General features: G+C 51.7%; 1 protein-coding gene across 1 annotated transcript; it reads right to left on the bottom strand.

Annotated features, from left to right (window-relative positions):
• Nucleotides 1-5,288: 5,288 nt before the first annotated feature.
• On the bottom strand, nucleotides 5,289-13,353 carry CLEC3B (C-type lectin domain family 3 member B). The gene is made up of 3 exons (XM_036899363.2): nucleotides 13,155-13,353; nucleotides 9,762-9,860; nucleotides 5,289-5,760 (listed from the first exon to the last, which is right to left on the bottom strand). Exons 1-3 carry the CDS (start codon nucleotides 13,339-13,341, stop codon nucleotides 5,360-5,362), a joined length of 687 nt encoding a protein of 228 aa, XP_036755258.1. The 5' UTR covers nucleotides 13,342-13,353; the 3' UTR covers nucleotides 5,289-5,359.
• Nucleotides 13,354-17,324: the final 3,971 nt, after the last annotated feature.

Genomic DNA, 17,324 nt, shown 5'->3' with positions numbered 1-17,324 from the left:
TTTTAAAAGTACTCCAGGTGATTCTAACATCTGGCCAGGATTGACAACCACTGACCTAAACCTCAGCTCGGCCTGGTCTGTATTAGTTCAGATCCAACTACATTGCCAGGCCACCTTTCCAAGAGAATTGTCATTTCAGTATAAGAGGTCACAGTTGAGCTCACTGTGTTTTTTTCCCACCCAGGTAAAAGCCATGGGTTTCTATTATCTTTCATGTAGGGTAGACTTATTTCCAAAGCTTTTTTCACACAGTAGCATTGTCTCATGGTCTTTGCAATTGCTTGCCAAGCAGTGGGCTAGAGGCTTTACATAATGTGCCCAGTTTTCACAACAGTGACGTGAGGGAGGCATCTTGTCCTCTCTACAGGCAAGAGTAACCCTCAGCCTGGGTCACCATGTTCCCAGTGGATGGTCTTCTGCGGGCACCTTGTAGAGTTTGGCTTGTAGAAGCAGGCTGAGTGAAGGCTTAATAGATATGGGTTCCAGACCCTTCTCCACTGCCTTCTCCCATAGCCTTGGAGAGAATAATTCCAAAGGGACTTGAAGAGATGGTGGTAACCACAAGTAAACCAGCCATGGCTGACATGAGAAGCTAAGAAATTTGCCTTCATCCGTGTCTGTGAGTTTGGCACTAATGCTCTATTCTCCCATTTCATGTGCAATTGAAGAAACACAGCTCAAAGATTGTGCCTCCCCCAAAGTCACAGGACTAGAAAGTGGCAGAGCAAGCATCCAAATCCAGGGCTTCTTCCTGACCCTGTTCACCACCAAAGACTAACTTCAACCTGGCTTAAGGTTTTCCCAGGGAAACTTGGTGATGAATTGGAGGAAATCTTAGTTTCCTGGTTTGTCTTTGACTTGGTATGTCCTCATCTAAATACATTTTCCTGCCAATAGCACCAGATTGTTTTCCCATCAATTCGAAACGGAGGGCTACTCTAGGGCAAAGCCCTTTGTCTTTGAACTCCTTAAAATACTCTGTCCCCCACCAGGTGGGCAGGGTCCCCAAGAGCGGGATCCAGGCCTCAGGCTCCAGCACCTGGCAGAGCGTTGGCACAGTATGTACTCACTGGCTGTTTGGAGAAATGGTTTGCACAAGCTTTCCATGAGAAAGTGAAACTCCTGGGCTCATTCTCTAGCCAGCCGTGTGACCTTGGCTGGTCACTTAGCCTCCCTGTGCCTCAGGCTTTTCCTCTAAAGATGTGCTGACCTTTGAGAAGTGTTCCCCTGGCTGTGTTCTCACACTGCATGAAGCAGCAGTGCACTCTAGGCTTGTTTTGTAGGCTATGTCATGATTTTTAGCTTGAAAGACTGAAAAACCATGCTCATAAGTGAGTCACCCATGAAAAGCAGGTGAAGTGGAATATTAACATTAGGCTTCAGAAATAACCCTAGAAAATCTGGGTGGAAAACCTGTTTTTATGATTCCTCACCAGCAATCACAGATATCAGTATGCATCACTGTCAGCTCATTTATACAAACCTTACACAATCACATCATGGAACATCTGAAAACTTCAAGATTCACGAAGGGCTTAATGTATACAACAGATGGTATGTGGGCTTTAGAACTCAACAGACCTGTGCTGGAATGTCAGCCCATCAGTGGATATTCTTGGAAAAATCACCCTCTCTGTACCTCATTTTGCTCAGCTATAAATTAGGTTTAGTAATCTCTCTCTCCTTGGTTATTACAAAATTCGATGAGATAATTTCTGGTTGTTACCAGGACGTAGGGGCTTCTGGGTCAGGGCCCAACACACATCAGGAGCATACACATTGCTCCTTTTCTGTGTTTTTATTAATATCTACATTTTCTCTTAGCAAAGCCAAAATCAAAGGAAGAATGTATCTGGAGGTTTAAGTCATCAGGGTCACACCAGTGAAGTGATGTTTTCAGGTGAAGCAAAGATGTGCATGTTTATGGGAGGGAAGATTGCATTACACGGACCAACTCTGACCAAGGCTTGAACCAGCCTTCTCTTCCATACAACCAGTGGTTATGCAGTAAAGGCTGTGGTTTAGGGAGGGTGGGAGAGATGTGGGAGGAGATGGGGAACCAGGAAGGGTAGTATTTGCAGTGGTTCAAGCTGGAGACCTGGGTCTAGTAGCAGTGGATCTGGAGAGGAAGGGATAGCCTGGCCAGTTCCTCAGGAAGTGCAATCATGGCTCCAGATGATGATTTGGATCTCAGGTATGACAGGCACAGAGGCACATGTGAGGCCCCACAGGACTAGGGCTTGGGTGACTAGAGACATCCCCTGGAGTTGGTGAGCTCAGGAAGAGAAGCAGACTTGAGTGGGGAGGCACTGAGCTCCCTTTTGAACATGTTGACTTAAGTGACTAAGGACTTCGAGGCTGCGGTGTCCACCAGGCATCTGAATTTGTACCTGTTTGGGACTGAAGAGAGAGCAAAGGCCTGTGGTCACTGCATAGAATGAGGTGGCCAGTGTAAAGGATGAACCTTGTTTGGGCAGAGGAAGCAGCCACCGAACAGCTTTCCTTTTTGGAGAGGAGTCTAGGGAAGACATTCCTGAGGGTTGGGCTGAGTCTTGGACTCAGGAGTCTTAAGAGGTCACCTGGAGACCTGGTTCTAGTAGCAGCGGACCTGGAGAGGAAGGCACAGCCTGGAGAGTTCTAAGGTCTAGTCTAAGCCTCCTTTTGTAGATGAACGAGCTGGGGGCCGAGATTCCCCATGAGCCTTCTCTAGATCCCACAGCAGGTGCCACCAGGACCAGCCCCATGTCTCCCAGGGCACCCTCTTCTGCACAAATGGGGGCTCCATTTGTTCTTCCTTCCCTTGGCTCTCCCCTCACTTGGAGGGGATGGGCTAGGCTCAAGGAGAGCTGTACGACTGGCCAAACGCGAAAGGAGGATTAGGAGCAGTGATGGCAGAGGTGATGGGACAAAGCGCCAGCAAAGTTCGGCTGGGGCCTGAGCGTATGGCTCCAGCACAGCAGTATGGACCATGCATTTGAAAGGTGAGTGACTGTCCAGCAGAGGGACAGGCAGGGCAGGAGGCAGGTTCTGTGAAGGGTCCCTCTCACATTGACTGAGCTGACAATGTGCTTAGACTCGTCCCTAAGACAGTCGAAGGCAAAGAACTGTTGACTTGGAAAGGGACTTTTTACCCAGACTTTTGTTTCCTTCAACACCTACACCAATACTTCAAATTGTTCCTTTGTTTGGCATCCCCAAAGCTTTCAACTGCCAGGGCAGCACGCCACGGGACAGTGGGAAAGGGCACTTGCGAAAGAGGCCTCACCTGTCAGGTCTAGCAGAGTCGTACAGAAGTTGGAGATCTAGAAACCAACTTCCCATCATTACTTATCTATGCCTTGGAAAATGCTCAAAATTCTGTACCTCGGATCCAGGGCCGAGGTTAATGAAGTATGTGAGGCATTCACCTGGGGCACAAAATTTAAGAGCGTGCCCAAACTCAGTAATTATGATAAATAATATCTGGATGTGGTATTTTAAAAAATCAAAATGAATGCCAAAAAATGCATGATGAACAAAATGTCAACATTTAAAATAAAGACGAGATCCCAGTACAGGCGTACCCCAGCTTGAAGTCCACAGGTCTCAAGTGTCCCAGAGAGCTGAGGGTCCCATACAGCTGATTAAAGATGGGGAGCGATTCTCTTGCCCACACTGCCACCTGCTGCTGGAAGCAGGCAGTGCTCGCTGCCCGCCCCAGGGTGCCACAGCCACGCCCCTCTATCAGGACCCACGCTCAGGCACAGAAACGCTGTGCCCTCTTGTGGGCAGCCACCCGCTTCAGGAAATCTGAAAAACGGCTGGCCATCCACTTTACATCCTGCTAGATGGCCAAGTCGGGTGAAGAGCACTTGACACACAGAGTTCTAGAAGTCGATGTGAGCCTCGGCTGTGCCTCTGTGCCTCTTGAACAAATCGCATCAACCTCCTGAGCCAGTTTCTGCACCTATAACAGATCTTATTACCTTTTCCTGTAATTGTTGAATTACGTGAGATGCTTTCTGGGTCCTTGCAAGCAGACTATCTGGCAGAAGTATGCACACAGTTTGCTGTAAGCTTCCTCCCCCAGCCCACCCCACTGCCATGGATGAAACCAAACTCTCATCAGTTTCTTACTGAAGCAGGATACACAAGGCGACAACCAGGGAGGAGAAGGTGTGTGGCATGGCTGGCGGGAGATGCCCTTCGATGGGGTCAGGAGAGCTGGGCCCATGTGACTGGATGGGCCAGGTCATACTAGGAGCTGGCCAATAGCCTCTGGGAACTATAGCCACTAGGCCACTTTTCTGATGCTTTATTTCAGGAAAGTTCCAGTACATGAAACAAGCACCACAGTGGTGATAGAAAGGCCAAGGCCCTGGGAATCAGCCCTGGGGTAAATCTTGGATCTGTTGCTTACTAGCTCTGTGACCAAAGGAAGTCACTTAACTTCCCTGAACCTCCACTTCCTCTTCTAACACGAAGATAACAACACATCTTTTCCTGGGTGGCTAATATTAAATAAGACAACATACAGTTCCTGCAATAAGTGTGGCTATTACGCTAGCATGGAGCTTTCTGTAAGGAGAGGGAAGGACAGGGACACACCAATGGGGCAGTGTTGGCAATTGTGATACTCGTCTTAGACCAGCCCCCCGAGTGTGCTGGGGAAAGATGGGGATGTAAATCCCCGTATGGACACCCTCTTCTCTCACACACCAGCCGCACCCAGAGGCAGGACTCAGCATGTCAGGGCATCCTAGAAAAGGATCCACACCAGGAGCGGGTAAGGGGTGGGGCTGTCGAGGGAATGCGGGATTCCAGCAAATGGAAGTGGAGTTTACAAAAAGGAACCTTGAAATTTGAGCAAGAGCTGTAGTTTAGACAATATTGTGCCAGTGTTAATTTCCCGACTTTGGTAACAGTGCTGTGCCCGTGTAAGAAAATGTCCTTGCTCTCACTACACACGTGGAAGTGTTTCAGGGTAAGGAGGGGCATCGTGTCTGAGCAATTTACTGTTAAACGGTTCAGAAAAGAAGCATAAAGCAATGTCGGAAGATGTTAATGTTTGGAAAATCCGGACGAAGGGTAAACAGGTCTTCTTGCAACTTGTCTGTAAGTAGGAAATGATATGAAAACAAGGTTATTAAAAGAAACAAGGCGCAGCTGTGCGGGGCGCTCTCGGCTCCCCTTCTCCCCACGCCCCTCCACCTCCTGGGGAGAATTCATTAGCCTTCCCTTCCTGTGGCTCGGCTCGTGGGAACCTCCCCGGCCCCGCGAACCCCCAACAGCCTGCAGCTACTCTCCGCCAAGCTGCATCAACTTTATTTGCCAAGGAGGCCCCGCGCGCGTGTAGGGGCCCCCGCCCCCCAGCGCCCTGCTACACGATGGCGAATTGGCAGATGTAGGGCAGCTTTTCGCGGCAGCGCTTGTCGAACCACTTGCCGTTGGCGGCGCCGGCCAGGGCGGCGCAGTTCTCTGCCTTGCCGCCGTCGGGCTGCGCGGTGATCTCCGTCTCCCAGTTCTTGTAGGCGATGTGGCCGCCGGTCATGTCCACCCAGGCGCCCTCGGACGCCATGTCGTTGAGGCCCAGCCAGATCTCAGCCTCGGCGCCCACGCTCTGGCGCAGGTACTCGTACAGAGCGTCGTTCTCCGAGCCCGTCTGCGGGGTGCCCAGCGTGCCCCCGCGCGAGATGCAGTCCTCGCTTGCTTCGTGGAAGGTCTTAGCCTGGACAAAGGCCAGAAAGCACTTCATATGCACCTTGATGCCCTTCAGGCAGACTGGGAGGGGAAGAAAAGGCCGTCACCACAGGATTCCGGGTTCTGGAACCAAAGGCCAACCTCCATCCCATCCCTGTCCATCCTGTCCGCACTGGGCAGCCCCCAAACCCAAGCAGCAGCTGTAGCAGAGAGTGATGCAGAGCCCGGATCCCCATTAACAAGGCGGTGCTGTGCCTGCTGCAGCATGAGGTCAGCCCCTAGCTCCAGGTCACACCCCTTCCCAGGTGCCACGTCTGGTGCCTGAGGGATGTGGGAGTGGGGTCAGCAGGGTTATCTCTGCCTGAGACATGGCACTTCTGAAGGGCCCTTCAGTCTGCTGAGTCCAAGGGGTTGCAGAGGCTGGCACTGAGCCTGCACTGCTCCCAGGAGCCCCTCAGCCCAGTTCTGCATCCTCTCCCCCCCAGCTGGGGATCTAATGGCCCCCCCTAATGAGCTCCATCTCCCAAGCGGGCTTCCCAGGGAGCCCAGCCAGAGTCACCTGTTCTGGTCTTCCTCCAGGCACACCCTCCCTGAGATCAAGCAGCTGGCAGGGCCAGGGCACGTGCCCACCCAGAGCCTAGACCACACTCCAGGGACCCAGTGCCCAAAACCCTTGTTGCCCAAGAGGCCCAACAAGCTGCTGGCAGCTGCCAGAAGCCCCCTCCCAGGTCAGTGCTCCTGAGAGCTGGTTGGGATGGGGGTCAGAGGATGGAGTTGAGCCCCCAGGACCCCTCGGACAGGAGAGATGGCATTTACTGTGGGCCAGGAGCTAGCTCTCTCAGGCATAGGACTCTCAAGAGTCCAAAATTCTAAGTTTGAATCTGGCCTCAAAGGTTGTAATGAAGGTGCCCAGACCACTCTGGGGATGAAGGGCTTACGACCCCAGCTGCCGAGGGCGCTGTAGTAAAACTTAGCTCTCGGTGCCCTCTGAGGACTGCCTCAGCGGAAGACAGCCACCTTGCCAGAGGCCTGCCCCCTTCCCCGAGTGGCCTGCACCCAGTGACTGGCCAGGAGCCTTCTTGCCCCAACTCAGGACAGCTCTGAAGGGCCATCCCGGTCGCGGCTTCCTCTGCAGTCAGCTGAGGCTGTCGTTGAGAACGCAGTGCAGCTCAGCTTCTTGCTCTGTCCACCCTGTTTCCTTCTGCCCCTTCCCTTCCCCAGGGGCTAACCCTAAGGTACAACCTTATAAATCTCCTGCAGGCTAAACTCATCTCAGGGCTGCTTCCTGGACACCCACTGCACACTCCCTCTGACACACAATTAGCCCTCAATAAATGTTAGTTCTCAGTACATCACTGTTACTATCGTTTTGTTGCTGGTCTATTCATGACCCCACTGAGTCACACTAGCTTTCCTCCACACACCCTCTGCTTAGAATCCCTCTTTATCAATCCTGCAAGTCCCTTAAGGCTCCAGTGAATATAAGGATTCCATGAATACTCTGAGGATCCCAGAGAGCAGGGCCCTGGCTTGGTCACCTCTGCCTCCTGGTGCCTGGTAGATGTATGCTGGGTGGGGACCGCACACGTGTTTGCTGACTGGTGTAGGGAAGGAGCAGACAGCGGGAGGGGAGTGTTGCTCCCCTAACCCCTGATTCTCTCTATTCTTTAGCTAGGTCAACAGAGCTCAGGAATGCTTCGTGTGGGATAACTGACAACATGATTTGCAGACTGTGGTAGAAAAGGAGAGAATGATGAGAAGCAGAAGATCCCCAAGGAGGGCAGGTGACTGTGAACCTCCTGGGAATCAGCAAACATGGAGGTGGGTGTTTGGATCTCCATATGACATGGACTTTGTGTAGGGAGGTCCCTACCCTCCATCTCAGGGAGCAAGTGGCGTCCAGGTTACATGACTTTGCACAAGCATAAAGCTTGGGCATGAGACAGACCTTAATAGAGCTCACCCTGAAAATCTATCCCCACCCCTTCCACTTCATAGATGAGGACACTGAGGCCCAGAATGGCACTTTGCTCATTCAAAACATTCCCTCTGTGACAGATGCTGTTGGTTGACCCAACCACACCTCTTCCCAACTCCCTTCTCCCTGTCTGCCTCTACTGCAGAAGCTGGAAAAGCTTTGTTTCTGCATTGAAGCTATGGATGGTCATCTGATGGAGCTCTGACCAATAGTATAGAAATGGAACACCTTCTACTTTCCTGATAAATGGGACAGAAGTGGCGGGGCCACCCGTCCTCTTTCTTCTTGCTTTGAATGCACTCATGATGCCTGGAGTTGAGGCAGCCATTTTGGGACCATGAGGCAAAGCTTCTGAAAGCTACCTACTTCCAGACTCTCTTTTTGTTTATGCCACTGTTAGGTTTTCCATTACTTGAAGCCAAAACATGTTAGAGACTTCCTTCTGAGAGCCCCTCCCCTCAACCTGCAATATTAAGCAAGTTGCCCAAAGTCATGCATTTGACTTCCTTTCAACAAAAATTTCCTGAGTGTTGGTATGTAGCAGTACTATGCTGGGCAGGGTGGTGGGAGAGACAAGGGCAATCAAAAGCAAACATGGCTCCTGTATTCCTGGGGCTTATACTCCAGTGGGAGAGACAGACATAAATCAACAAATATATCATTACAAACTACAACAAATGTGATAAAGGAAAGAACATCATTCTTTGAGAACCTATAACTAAGGAGCCTGATTGAGTTAAGGGTTTAGAGACTCCTGAGATGGTGATGGTAGAAGCACTTATTAGGTGGATCTTGAGGGAACAATTCAGGCTGCCAGAACAGCATGTGCAAAGGCCCATGGGAGGGAAAGAAGGATGGCTAGTGTGCATGCTCAAAGAAAAGATCTCAGTGGGAGGACATGTGTGAAAACTGCCTAGTGAAAAAGATCTGGGAGATTTCTGCAGAGGCAGGAGGGGAAGGGAGAGCCCAAGGCCCAGGAGGTGGATGCATCTCTGTTTGAAAAGCAGCAGGTGAGAGTGTGGCTGTGGCCACAGGGAGGCTTGTACATTTCCTAAGAAGGAGCCGAGGTGATTCCCAGATCATAACTTGAGAGGCAGTATAGCGGAGCTAAGAGTAACACTCTGCTCCTTTTGGCTACTGGCAAGACACTCAACTTCTTGGTGCAAAATGGAAGTGAAGTTAAAGTAATAGGCCCACTGCGAGTTTTCTGTGAAGAAAGAGTTAATGTACCTAAAGTACTTAGAACAGTGCCACATAAGTAGTAAGCCCACATTAGTCTACGGATTGTTAGTCTATATACTATCAATCTGTATTCTTTGTGTTCTCCAGAGCAAGGTCACAAAGGAGTATGTGAGCTGGAGATGTGCAGAAAATAGAGACAATACGAAAGGAACATGCTGGTTGGGAGAGAGAATAGGTTGCCCAGGTAGGCTGGCCAGGCAGTGTGTGTGGGGGCAGGCGGCTGCCACCTGACTGTACCCCAGGCTCCACAGCTGTGGGATTTTGTCCATCTTTGCTCGGCTGGTTAATGCAGGGCCAGGGAGACCAAGCCCATCTTTCACTGGGTAAGTTGCTTCCATTCAGATTCTAATCTGTGCTAACCAGCCAGGTGGGTGTGGGCAAGGGATAGGACTTTTCTATGCCTTCATTGCCCCATCTTCAAATGGAGATGGGAAATCCTGCCTCAGCGCAATTATGACTGAGAGCAAGAGCATGGGCAAAGCTGCTGACATGGCGGGGTGAAGCCAGTGTGCCCCCCAGGGCTTCAGGGCTGGCTGACAGAGGGTCTCCTGGGAGCGTATTAGGATGGGCTGCTTCCTCTGCCCCATGGAGGGCTCCAGGCGCATATTTCCACGGGCAGTAATGGATTCCTGTGGGAGAGCTTTCTGTCCTTTGGGGAATCCCCATTCCCACACATGTCAGGACATCTCCCAAGAAGAAGCAGGCTGAGCAGGGGCTCTCCAGCCCTGGCCTACAGTGCTGCGCTAACAAAGCTGGCCGGAGTCCTTGTACTGGCCGGGGGCTTCAGGCACCTTGCTGGCTGCTGGCCTGAGCCCTTCTCCCTGGTGCACACCTACCCAGAGAGGCCACCGCCTGCACTCACCAGTCTGCAGGGCCTGCTGCTCCTTCAGCAGGGCCACCTCCTGGGCCAGGTTGTCCAACTGGCTCTTGAGCTCCTCAAACATCTTTGGGGTCACAACATCTAGAAGAAAGTGAAAGCAATCATGGACATGTGAGGAAGGTATTAGGGACTGGAGCAGAGCAGGGACTAGGCAAAGCAAGCCCTACCTGTATCAACCACAGGGGCACAGGGAGAGACAACTCCCAGGGACCCCATATCTTGGCATGCTTTCTCTCCCTCTGTTCCTGCTGGTGGGAACCTAAGTAATTGCTCATGATTTTCCTTCTGCTCATGTTTTTCCCATCCTTCACTTGCTCCTGCTGGACTGACAGCTGTATGCATTTTTTCAGGAGTATTACTGGGGATCAGGTGGGGTTGGGATCAGCAGGTAGGCTGTGGGTGGACCCCAATCTTTCTAAAATCCCAGGGCTTCAACAAAGGCTGCACTCACTTGGGCAGAGGGTCGGGAAGTGCTTCCATGGTCCACTTGGCCTCGCCTGCATAAAGCCCACAGTCATGAGGGGAGAGGTCAGAGCCTCTGTGCCCTCAGAACATGCCTTTGCAGGGGGAGTCGCTGTAAACAAATGCAGGCAGGAAGCATACTCGTACATACAGGAATTAGTGATGTAACTTATCAAATATGAGGAAAATAACACCCAGATGAGCATGTCAAAAAGGGAGGGTTTGGGGCTGGCAAACTAGCCGGGTGGGGTCAGGTGAGCCCCGCCCCAGGCCTCTGCCTCAGCACCTCACCCAGTCACATGATGCACCAGCACAGGGTGCCAGGTAAGGCTGTGCAAGTTGGGCACTGCACATGGGCACTCAGCTGAGGGCACAAGCAGGGCTCACACCTAGCCTTAAAGCCTTACCCTGGCTGGTTGGGTCAGACCAGAAAAAGGGGTGCCTTTCTATAATTTGTCAGCTCAGAGGGTGCCTTTGTAATTTGCACCCAGGTGCCCATGGACACAGGGACCAGTCAAGGGGCCAGGCACTAACAGTGCTCCACTCAAGGGAGTTGTGGGCATGAGGGTGTCCCTGCAGCTCTGGGTGAGGAGTCAGGAGGCCCTTGTGCTGCCCCACTTCTGAACTTGGTTCTGCTGTTACTGAGATGGATGCCATCCAGGTCCCCCAGTCCCTGTGCTATAGACTTGTGACCCTCCATGAGGCTAGCCTTTCCCCTAAACTCCTCCACCAGGTGCAGTCACATGCTCCTGGAGCTCCGGCTGCCCAAGCCTCCCTGCATGCCTCCCCTCGGGCTGACCCCACTGCTGGCCTGGGCCACGCCCCATACCCCGAGCAGATAGCTCCCAGGAGCAACTGGGCTCTCCCCCTTCTCACCGTCCTGTGGCCGGGGGTCATGCTGTCCTCTCTACCCTTTGCCAGCCTCACCAACTTGCTCTTCACCACTGGTCCTGGGTACCAAGTGGTCTCCCCTACATGTGTGCCCTGGACCCTACAACTAGGTTGTTCCTATGATCCTCAGTCCTGGCTGCTCCTTGGAATTGCTGGAGACTGTGGCAAAGGCTGCTGCCGGGGCCCGCTCTAGACCCCCGATCAGCATTTCCAGGGGTAGGGCCCAGGCACCTGGACTCTAAGGTATCCTGAGATGGTGCTGATACCTGAGTGAGGACAGAAAGGTTCTAGCATCGAGTCATGTCTTAAAAGCAGGGATGCTGACCTCCTGCAAGGCTGCTCAGCACAAACACTGGCCCCTGCATGGAGAAATAGCTCTGTAAGCATTTGTTTTGTGTGTGGGCAGTAGGTGCAAGGAGGGAAAGACTAGGTGGGTCAGAACACTGAAGCAGTTCTCAGCGAGAGGCAGGGTGGGGCAGGATGCTTCTCCCTTGGTGTGGGCTGCTCTGCGGGCCTCTGGGGGCCTGGCTCATCTCCATGGAGACTGCTTGGGGCCAGGACTCGGCGTGACAGCTGCAGAGGACCAAGATTTAGTCTGGTCTGACCTTCTCCTTTTTCACATGATTAGATACATGATTCACATGATTAAGTAAATACGAAATATTTGGTATTGAGAAATTAGCTGCTATTTTCCACAGTCTGAAATTCTATTATTTTCATCTGGAATTGTGTGTCCTTTACAAAGAATATTCCTTGGTGGTAATGCTCGTGAACACACCCATGCATGGGACTGAGTCTTCTCTTTTTAATGAATATTTTGTAGAAGGTAATATGGAAATATATATATATTTTTAAACCCAGGCAGTTTGAAACATTAAAGTCTCCTTTCCCATTGAGACTGTCTTCAGCGCCCGTTTTTCTTCCCAGAGGTAATCATTGTTACTAACTCTGTGGATCCTTGCAGAAACATTCTGTGCTTACACAAGGCAATATGTATGTTTAAATAAATCCATCTTTCAAAACAAATGACGGCATAGGATCAATTCTGTTTTGAACTTTTCTTTGTTCACTTTATAAATGGAATCTCTGAGACTATTTATCAGCACCCAGATCTGCCCAGTCTTTGTCACCCGGCCCTGTGGGTCTCCATGGCCCTGATGTTCCTGTACGCACTGTGCTAGTCCATAGACAGTGGCCCATTTCCCGAGGAGGCTCAGAGAGGGGCCCGGGGGCAGCCCACACCCCTTGCCTTGCCTGCCTGTGCCCTTGGCCCTGGCTGCCTGTCTCTCTGCCCAAATCTGTGCTCTCATCTCCTGGAACTGTCCCAGCCTCAGAGCCCCATGGGGATGACAGCTCAGTTCATTGCCATGGCATTGCACTAATGTTGTCTCAACACAGCCCAGGGTGAGCTCACCGCAGGCAGGGCTCCAAGGGTAGGCTCTGCTGCAGCTGGGCGGCCCGAGGACGCCCAGAACCAGAGGCGACCGAGGGAGAGCAAAGCTGCATCCAGAGTCCTCATCCGGGTTTGAACACTTTCATTTCCTCGAGGCTGTGATACATGATGGAACTGGGGATTAACATTATCCCTTTTTATCCCCTGTGCATCAAGTGTATTCTGTGTGCCAGGCACTGGGCTAGACACTTACATGACAAGCCTTTGCGCAAATATTACTCTACCCATGAGAAACCCAAGGGATGGAGACTACAAAGCAGAACCCACTGGCATTGCCAAGTCAAAGTTTGTTTTCTTTAAAATGCTGAGGTGCAAGGCGGAAGGGGTAGGGGTTGGGGCAGATGTCAGTTTTAGATGATCTGGAAGTTCATTTCCAATTCTGAGAGTCACTGAGCCTTACAGTTCTGACAGCCCTTCTACTGGGGATACCACCCAGCCTCCAGGGGGTACTTCGCTGAAGTTCCCTGGCCTCGTCAAGGAGGAAGACGAAGGGAAGGAGCAGGAGGACCAGCGAAGGAAAGGTGACCAGCTCCCTGAGAGAAGGGGAGGGGCCCCACCCCCCTCCTTACCTTTCTTGACATTTGCAGTCTTCTTGACCTTGGGGGTCGGGGGCTCGGCAGTGACTTGGTTCAGGAGGGAGACGAGGCAGAGGAGCAGGCAGGTCCCCCAAAGCGCCATGCTGCTGCACTGGCTGGGGCTGCTGCTGCAGTGGGCCTGAGTCAGAGAGCAGTGGTGGCTGTGGCCCAGGCTGCACATCTTAAGGCAGCAGCCACGAGGACCTCTGTCCGGAAACCCTCCCAGACTTGGCTGCAGGCATGCCAAAAGGAAAAAAAAAAGCCCTGTGAAAGAAGGAAGGCTCTCTGAGAGCCAAAGAGCCTCCCTGCCCAGGGGACACCCACCCATCATCCTGGCCCCGCCTTCTAAAACAGAATCATTTTCTAGGATTCTGAAAAATGCATGATCACTGACACAGCTCCTATCTGCTGTGCAGATACTGCGGGCAGGCGCAGGGTTACGCCCTTCCCTGGCATTAGCTCACTGAGGCCTCAGCACAGCAACATTTCCCCATTTTACAGGTGAGGAAACTGAGGCTTAGCAAGGCTAAGGGACCTGCCCAGCTGCCCAGGGCAGCACCGGTACTGGGCCCAAGTGGGCAACTCCAGAACAATTACACTACCATGCCTCTATGGGTGTTCTGGGCTGACTTCCTGCTGTTTTGAATGTTTTTAGGATTATTTTGTGGTTCCGTCTCTGTATACTTGATGGATCTTTGGTTAAAGATACAAACAAAATCCTCCCCTTTCTTAACTGTCTGCTTCTCAACCATCCTATCCTGAAGCAGAGGTGACCATGGTGGGAGACAGGGAAGCTGTGGTGCCCCAGTGGTGACAGAGGTGGAGCTGGGAGAAAAGAATGTCCCCAGGAGGAGTGTCCCAGGGTGGGGTGTCAGAGCCCAGCGGGGAGGAGGGAGCATCTCTGGGGGAGCAGAGGCCCTGTAGGCCAGCACGGGCATCATCCATAATGGCACAGAGGACACACGGGTGTGAATAAGTCAGTGAATACATTGGAAGTCTGATAAGGAACAGATATTTTCAGTCTCCAATTACTTGGCCACAGACACTCATTAATGCAAGTAAGATGAGGACAGGATCCCCATGGGCGAGAAGGTGGTGGCAGAGGTGAGAGACTGGCTGCAGAAAGGGGCTCCCATCCAGGAAGTCAATCTACTGGAGACTACGGGAGCAGGTTTCTCACTGTCAGACAAGGAAGGTACAAATACATAGAATGAATCCTTTGTGACTTCACACATGAGGTACACAATTGTGGGTTTCAGCATACAAAGATGAACTTATAAATTCAGATGGAAATGCATTTATCTGTTCCCAGCTGTCACTGGGAGGGCCCTGGAGCAGCAACCCTCCCAAAGCCATCTGCACTCGTAGCATCCAAGTAGTGGCTTCCAGCCAGAGCACCCAGGAGAAATGGCTGATTCCAGGGCTGGGGCAGGGAAAGGAGAAAACGGGCCAAGAACAAGTTGTTTTGCCAGAAAGCAAGGAAGTACTTAAAGAATGATGGGAACATGCTGGTAGGACACAGCCAGCTTGAGGGAGCTTCTGGGAGCCAAAGTCAGGGACGGTTTGAGCATAGAGAAGGGACAGTAACAATAAAACAGGAAGCCATGAGGACACACGGGTGTGAATAAATCAGTGAATACATTGGAAGTCTGATAAGGAACAGATATTTTCAGTCTCAAATTACTTGGCCAGAAGACACTCATTAAGTACAAAGAGAGGGAGCGCTGTCCCAGTGAGGAAGCCTGGCAGCGCCTTAGTCAAGTGGCCAGCATGAGTATCATCCATAATGGCACCGAGGGAAAGCTGCAGTCCCGGGCACCCGGCAGGCTGCACTGAGAAGAACGCAGCACCACCTGTGGGGGATTCCGGCAAAAGAAAGTCCCCCAGACCCAACTGCGGGCCTTCTGCAGAGGGATGGCCAGGTGATCTTCAAAACTGCCCTCATCACGACTGAGGAACTTCAGACTGAAGGGGACTGAAGACGAAATGATGCCAGGGGTGATTCTGGAATGGCCCCCTCTGCTTCGAGGACACCATTGCTACAGCTGGAGAAACTCGGTGGAGCATGTGGTGATGATGTGTCCCCATCACTGTCCTGGTTTGGACAGTGTGCTGTGATTGCACAGGAGACACACTCTAGTATGGGGCGGCAGCAGCTTACAACACACTTTATGCTTTACCTGCAGATTTCCTGTGAGCTTGAGGTTGTTCAAAGAGAAAATACAATTCTATGTAATTCAGGCTTTCCCTCCAGGGACCCCACCTTGACCCATCTGAGTTACAGAGGGCTCTTTCTGCAGCCTGGCCGGGCCGGCCTGGGCACCATGGTCGCCAAGGGCGGGAGCCTTGGGCAGGCAGCCAGCACTTGTGCAGCCCTTTAACGACCCTGGGCTCTCTCTCTCACATTCTCAGAGCGGGAGAGAGTCTTCCATGTGCAGCTGTTCCTCACTGAGACAGTTTGGGGCCAAAGACTGTACAACCTGACAGGGAGGCGTGCTTCCTGGAGCTCTGGATGGGTAGTGCACGGCGAGAGAAAATTACTATTCTCTTTCCTTTAACTCCTTTGCTTTCCTCTCACCTTGGTGCTTCAGCAATAAGGAAATGGAAGGAGTGTGTTTCCAAATATGACGCAGCCAGCGGCTCCACGTTCTCCAGAATGTGCCTGATTGTCGAGACACTGCCCCCGATGTTTGGGGATGAGCTCTCAGAAAAGCTCTGCTGTGGTGACTCACCAAACAGGGACCCCTGCTCTGTGTCCTATCGCACCGCAGCCACAGGAACCATGCTTGTGTCAGGACACACCCGGACCTGTTCGTGACCCCCATTCACTGTGGAGGTGGGAAGGAATAAACCTGGACACATAGATGGGGCAGATCTCTAAGGCTGCTCAAGTCATGGGTAAAAGACTTTGGACACAAGCCCAGAAGTAATCAAGAACAATGAAGAACCATGCCGGGGAGGGCTGTGATCAGACCAGTTTGGAGAGAGCATTTGGCTGCTGCGTGGGGCATAGGTGGGGGGTACCCAGAGAGGTGGCAGGGAGTCATCAAGCATCTGCCCAACAATAGCCCCCAAGCAAGATGGGATGACACCTTCACTGGGGAGTGTGACTTCTTCCTGCTTACCAGCAAGTGAACTCTCTGTACCTCAGGAAGGGGGCTTGTTTCAAGAGCTTTCCATTAAATAGTAAACAATGCCTGGTTTTTTCACCTTGCAGGTTTTCATGTGTGGGTGTGCAGGTGTGCATGTGCACGTGTGCTACAGAGCTCCTCCTCAAGCACCAGGGAGTCACCTGTGCTATGTAAATGACATGTAAATCACGGCAGGGGAGGTATCCTTTGGCTTGGGGCCTCCTCAGGTTTAGGCTTGGCATGTCTCCCAGGGGTCTATTCAGCCCTGGACATACAGCAACAGCTCTAAGACAAGCTCATCACAGTGCTCGTAGCACCCTCAGAATGAGGTTTTAAAAGCTATTCTTTCTGGTGAATAGCATGTTGCCCTGCATCATATTTGTGTGTATTAAAAATGCAGTTCCATTGCGTGTAAACATTTAAAATCTATCACCATTTTTCGTAACCCTGTTTTGGCATTTCATAAATTTTTAATTGCTTTAGTGGGCCTCAAAAGTGCAAGTGGTCCCCTGTCTCTCCACCTCTGAGTCAGAAAGCAGGTTGGGAGAGGCAGGCTGGTATAACCACCCACAATGTGGAGCCCTTTGCACGGACCCTGTCAGACATTGCTTAACTCCTTCCTGGACAAGCAGCTCATTACTCTGCAAAACAGCTGGTTGCATCATTAGGTGTGTGGCTTGTTATACAATCCCTCTGTGGTGAGGCAGGCAAGCTTTTGAAACATCACCAGGAGTCCCCGGCACCAGCCTCTGGAGCATAAGAGGCCAGCAAATATGTGAAACTGGTAGCCACTGTGTCTTCTCCCAACTCTTCCTAGACTTTTGTAACCTCCCAGAAAATCACCTTTGGATAGAATTCTGCTTATTACTGTCCTTATTGTGGTACAGCTCCCAGAACAAAATGTGTTCTCAGGGGGCCTGCCTGTGGGAAGTGGCCTGTCTCCTATGGTCAGACTGGACACTCTGCTCAGAAACTCAGATACATAGGCTCCTTGTAGCCACCACACCTCATTTGTTACCAGTGTTGAGCTTCT

Source organism: Manis pentadactyla, chromosome 1, assembly GCF_030020395.1.
Source record: "Manis pentadactyla isolate mManPen7 chromosome 1, mManPen7.hap1, whole genome shotgun sequence".
Taxonomy (NCBI): domain Eukaryota; kingdom Metazoa; phylum Chordata; class Mammalia; order Pholidota; family Manidae; genus Manis; species Manis pentadactyla.
Note: the sequence above shows the minus strand (reverse complement) of the source record. Positions and strands in the feature narration are given on the sequence as shown.

Coding starts and splice junctions, on each gene's coding strand:
- CLEC3B (XM_036899363.2), bottom strand. CDS start 13,341: ATGTGCAGCCTGGGCCACAGCCACCACTGCTCTCTGACTCAGGCCCAC. Junction 9,861..13,154: donor GACTGCAAATGTCAAGAAAG/GTAAGGAGGGGG, acceptor ACTTTCTTCTAG/ATGTTGTGACCCCAAAGATG. Junction 5,761..9,761: donor GCAGCAGGCCCTGCAGACTG/GTGAGTGCAGGC, acceptor TTCCCCTCCCAG/TCTGCCTGAAGGGCATCAAG.